Source organism: Apaloderma vittatum, unplaced genomic scaffold (assembly GCF_000703405.1).
Source record: "Apaloderma vittatum isolate BGI_N311 unplaced genomic scaffold, ASM70340v1 scaffold15587, whole genome shotgun sequence".
NCBI classification, from domain to species: domain Eukaryota; kingdom Metazoa; phylum Chordata; class Aves; order Trogoniformes; family Trogonidae; genus Apaloderma; species Apaloderma vittatum.
Window position 1 is genome coordinate 9,669 of NW_009725837.1, and position 5,866 is coordinate 15,534.

Here is a 5,866-nt window from a genome sequence, read left to right on the forward strand (position 1 = left end):
TGCCGTAAGTGTGAAAGATAATGTAACAGTTAGGAGACAGATTTATTCTGTTCATATATCAAGAACCCACCAAGTTATGAACACAATAAATTTCACAATGATACATTGGGTTTTGTGCCACACCTTCACATTCTGATGAAGGCAATCACTTTGAGGGACAACTTTCATATCTGTTGAGGCTTCAGCCTTGCTGGTTTATCCAGTATATTACTTTCATTTGGCAGTGTTAGGTTTATGGTTGGACCTGATGATCTTAAAGGTCTTTTCCAGCCTAAATGATTCTATGATTCTCTGATTCATCTCTTGTTTAATTTGAATTATGAGCTGTCTGTGGGAACGGGCAATTTTTTGCTGTATACCTGGACAGTAAGTGACACAACGAGCAGCTTCTGAGAAAATCATATACAATGATCGGGTTTAACTGTTGGTCCCTAGCAATTTTACTTATAATACACATTTGTCAATATTAATGTCACCTGTGTTCAGAGTAGTTACATGAATGGTTCTCAAGATCCAGTACATACCACAGATTCTATGCTAGGAATGTAAGTGTAAAAACAAATGCTTTATACATTACTAAATATATAGTACTTAAATTAGCGCTCTGAGCCACCTTCAAAGCAGGGAAGCTGAAAACCTCAGAAGGTCATGTTGATTCAGAGATAATGTGATCTGAATCCTTGACTCAAAGCTTGCAGTTTTGGGTGAGGCATCCTAAAATAGCTTTGAAAAAGTTATTCACTGTTCAACTGAAGATGGAGGGGGAAAATGACAATCTCCTATTTCAATTTCTCTTTATCATTAAGGTTTACATGGTTTAGTATATGACAATAAAACTGAATCTGTGAGGACAATTAACATACTTGAAAGAATGAATGTTTACCAGGAGGTGTTTCTCAGCATTCTGTATAGGATTCTTCCAATTCAGGTAGGCATTTATTTATGGCTTTAGATTGTAAGTGCTTTACGAAGATTGCGCAGTGAATCATAGCTCCCCTTTCTAGTTACTTTCTAATTAGAAATATTCCTGATACCTTTTTAATTTGTAAAAGCAAAACCTAGGTCATGTTAAGTATAATCCTCCCTGTGAGTATTTTATGTCAACATCAGTATTCTTATGTTTTACAGCAATACCTAGAGCCTGTTTATTTTTATATCTACACTTTGTTTGGACTTCAGGCAGTTTATGTCATTGCTCTGTATGTAACAAGCTGGCTTCTTAGTGGAACATGGCTTTCAGGGTTGTTGGCAGCTTGCTGGTATATTACGAACAGGTAAGTGAGATTAAACATACGCTCTTTCTAAAATTGTACCTCAAAGGTAAGGCATTAAACCTTCAAATGCATGATTAATGGAGGAAAAAAATGAAACTAAGGCCTTTTTCCACATTAGCCAGAAAAATGGAAAGTATTATACAAAATAATTATTATACAAAATAATCAGAAAATAATCAGAAGTGAGCTGACATTACAGACTAGGATTTTGAAGTTTCAGGAAGTTTTGAGTAGAAAATTATAGCTTAAAGTGGTCTCTGAAAGTAGACTACACATCTTTCAGATGTGTCTGGATCTCCAAATGATGTGCCTTGTCTACTCCAGCCCAGGATCCCTTAGATGTTAAACACACCTGCATGTATGCCCTTCAGGACTCTCCTCACTGCCCCACACCCAACTTCCAGGGATTCCTTCAACAGCCTAAGATCATCAGAAGTTCACCCTCTCTGTTCCCTTATTCCTATAGACATCTGCGGCACTAAGACTCAGAGAAAAAAGATGGTAATTGAGTTGTTCTAGTCCTTCATCACTTGAAGAACTTACAATTTGGAGAGAAAAATTAAAGAACTGACTTTAGGCCAGCAATAAGCAGCTGGCATAAAGCTAAGATAGGTGATGTAGGCTGTTATCAAGAAAATAGCTTAATCAAGAAAATAAGAGTGTCAGTTCTGTCAAAACTGTTCAGTATGTTAATCAGCAGCTGTAAAGTTTATCTGCAACCATGTCCATTACAGAATAATTAAAGGTGTGTAGGGATAAAGTGTTTTTCTCCTAAGATGAAAGTGATTAAAAAATACATGCAGTGTACAGTATTTCACATGTTTATTTCATGAAGTTCACATGTTTATTTTATGAGGTCTGTAAATTTCCATTACAGAATATTTGGGTCAGATTTGTTTTGTCCATCTTTCTAATAATTCATGAGCAATGGAAGCTTGTTATCCTTTATGCAAATAGAATAAGTACATGGAATTGACTTGGGTAAAGACTTTCTGTCCAGATGAAGTACATCTGAGGCTACTGAGTAACTCCATTTTAGAAGTTTCATTCATCCAGCTAAGCGTGTCTCAGATGCGTTTCTTACTTTCCTTTTTAGCAAACATTTTTTCTACACAAGAAAAAAAGGAATTGTTTTTTAACTTTTAATCCAGGTTTTGTGAATGACTGCCCTCTGAGGAACTTTTAACTAACTTCTGTCACATGCGTTTTATGTTAGAATATTCAAAAAATGATGAGAAGTTCCTAACCAGCTTAGTGGTATTCACATCCAGTGCACTGGGGTCACAGTGAAGACATTTGTACTTATTTACTCTTAAATGTGCTTTTTGCAAATGAAAAAAAATGAAGTAAAATTACCTGTGGTGTGAAAACTCCACATGATGGATTTTGAGAGTAGTTTTGGTTTAGGGTTTGTTCGTTCATTTTTTAATTACCCAAGCTGTACTTCTTAAGTAAGATTTAATCCATAGTGTAAGTTTTTTAACAGTAATTGAAACTAAAGTACAACATTTGAGGTACAGAAACAATGGATGACTTGCAGAACCTTCATAATGATGTTTTTTTCAGAGCCAGACAATGTTGAAGGAACTAGAGCATAAAGCCTCCGTTTTTATCTACACGTAGTTAAAGTACCATTAAAAATACCTGTCACTGCAACCTGTCACCGAGTTAGTGTTTTATTTGTTTAAAATTTATGAAAATCCTTTTTTTTTTTTTTACAGGATAGATACTACAAGAGTAGAATTCACCATTCCTTTAAGAGAGAACTGGGCACTACCATTCTTTGCTGTTCAGATAGCAGCCATCACATACCTACTCAGAACTCATTTACAGCCTCTTCAAGAAGTGAGTATTTCTAATAAGTATGACAGTAAAACAGTGTGAGAAAACTGTCTATAGAACTTAGGACAAGGTACTTAATCAGCATTTATAGTGTTGGGTATATACATGCACAAATCATAACTTTGAAAGCAGTGAGCCTTCAGTTATTTTAAGTGTAGTTGAAATAAAAAGGAATAGATATACTCAGCACTGAAAAAAAAAAAAGATTAAGCTCTAAAGAGTACAAGACAACCGTACTGTGTATTTAAGAAAACATAAGAGACTAACACAAAGTGGAGAGCAGAAAAGCTTGTAAAGCACAAGGATTAAAGATTTTCTTGTGATTTAATTTGTTTTGCAAGTGTAGGAGATTGCCCTGATCTGCAAGAATAAAAGCAAGTTGGTGATACAGTGTTTTTCACAACTGGTTCTTAAATCATAACTCCTCTCTTTGTTGAAGGAACTGCTATTTATAGCATAGTAAAACACATATTGCCTGTTAATCTATGGGCTGAAAAATTTGACATCTCACAGTTTTCTTGCAAGTGGTATTAGAATGGTAAAATACAGGCATAAATACAAGAACATTGAACTAAAAAAATGTTCATTATCCTCCAAGCAGTTAGAAAATGTGTTTTACATGGATTTAAAGTAAAAGAAATTAAGGTGTGTTTTGGTTGTTTTTGTTAGGTGGTCTTGTGGGTTTTGTTGGTTTTTGAAGGACACAATAAAGTTAAATAAAACTTCTTTCCCTCCTTCCAGAGAGTGACACTCATGGCTGTATTCATAGCAACATTTCTCTTCAGCCTGACTTGGCAATTTAATCAGTTTATGATGCTGATACAAGCATTGGCCTTATTCATACTGGACTGCTTTGACATGCTTCCCACAACGAAGGTAAAATCATGTTTGGAAATGACCAAACTTTTTTCAATTCTAAAGCTGAAAATTTGGGAGATATTTTACTAATCAGTGGCCTGAATGCACAAACTAATACAGATTATACACTGTGATTTTAAGTGATCACAATGTATAGACTGCAGATATAAAAATGAATAATCGAAACTACTGTTTCTGATTTTTTTCAGCTGATTTTGTTTTACCTTATGTCATTCTCTTCTGTTGTTTAATTTTTGTCTAGTTTTGATTAGGCACAGCTATGTTTTGACACTGTTAAGGGGTTGCTTTTAAACACCATAACAGTTGATCTGATACCACAGTTTAAGCATGTCCACTGGTAGTGGCCAGAAAAAAAAGTAACACAAGAAATCTTTGCCTAAGCTGAAGTTATAACAGTTTATGAATTTTGCCTCAAGTATTGTGCATCCTTGTTTGAAAGTTAGGTGTAGGCACTGTACCATAAAGAGAAGGAAGAAGATAGAGCAGATTGCTCAAGAGAAGCAGTACATTGAAATTCACCACAAAATAACATCCTTGTCACTGCTATGTTGCTGAACTGAAAGAGCCAAAAAGTAAAACAAGTGTTACTAAGAAGATAAAGGATCATTTACAGTCAACCTTGGGAAACAGAAGTATAGTATGGAAGATGAAAATGTTGTCTTTGAATTTTTTGTCACTGTGAGATTGTCCTTGTAAAAGCTTACACTAGCTGCAAAACATTCCTACCTTAAGAAAGGTTACGGTAGGATAAAGATTAGTTCATGTTCATTGTATTTTCAGTTTGAAGCAGACCTGAATATTAGCGATTGTATCATTTTAACTGAAAATTATTATGGCGGCTGCATATCAAAATAACGGTTCATATAATAGTTTCTAAACTCTTCATTGTACCTGCAGATGTAAGCCGAAGTTTGCAATTAATGTGACTAATCAGCTACCTTAGAACTTGCCAAGTTACCAGCTTCATCCTGAATTATACTAAAATGGACTTATATTCTTATTCTATATTCATTTTTCCCAAAAGTGCTACTTAAAACGGTGTTTGCATTCAGTTGAACGTCTGTAATGGTGTAGCTCAAAAAAGACTCTACTAAGCTGTTATGAAAACCAGCTAATGGTTGATTGCTGAAGTGCCCCAAGACATAACTTCAGTTATAAAGACATAGAGGCTACAGAAACACTTGTCTGACAAAAAAAAATACAAAACATCTTCCAAATGTTAATATTTTCCTCACTCTGCATTTACCTCATCTGCTTTATTACAGCCTCAGGTTTCCCTAGGTATAAAATATTAACCTAACTAGTTCAGAACATAAATATAGAAAGGATATAGTAATGGCTCTAAGTGCAGTGATTTAGTGCAAGATGATACATTTTTGGTAAAAATAATTGATGTTGAAATATTCAAAAAAAAGCAGCTATGACTGTAAAGTTGTGTAGGCTTAAAAGTCTCATTATTGTTACAGGTTACACAGCTCTATATAATTCAGATTTCTGGATTACTGCTAGTCTGCATCCTACAGTTCTTTAATTCTATGATTCTCGGATCGTTACTTATAAGTTTTAATGCTTCTGTCTTGATAGCAAGAACAATCCAGGTAGGTCCCAAATATTTTTGTAGTACTAAGTAGTGTGATATATATAGATGAGTAATTTATATGCATTATAATCTGAAATTACTAATACTAGAGGAACTGTTACAGTGTAAATCAACAAAAACATTGCATGATCAAATAATTAATTCAGTTACACTGACCAAGCACATGAGACACCATAATTCTGTGATTACTATTAACATTTATGATGGTGCAACCTGCAGTTCAGATCCTACAAAAAATTTACATAAACGGATTTCACGTCTGTTTCAGCAG

At 34.4% G+C, this 5,866-nt stretch overlaps 1 protein-coding gene across 1 annotated transcript in view; it reads left to right on the plus strand.

Moving 5' to 3' along the window:
* Positions 1 to 5,866, plus strand: part of DPY19L3 (dpy-19-like 3 (C. elegans)) — a 32,642-nt gene that overhangs the window by 8,810 nt on the left and 17,966 nt on the right. The window contains exons 4-8 of the mRNA XM_009873074.1: positions 807 to 928; positions 1,129 to 1,274; positions 2,996 to 3,119; positions 3,858 to 3,992; positions 5,462 to 5,593. Of these exons, the coding sequence (XP_009871376.1) occupies positions 807 to 928; positions 1,129 to 1,274; positions 2,996 to 3,119; positions 3,858 to 3,992; positions 5,462 to 5,593 (659 nt within the window). The remainder of the gene's footprint in view (positions 1 to 806; positions 929 to 1,128; positions 1,275 to 2,995; positions 3,120 to 3,857; positions 3,993 to 5,461; positions 5,594 to 5,866) is intronic.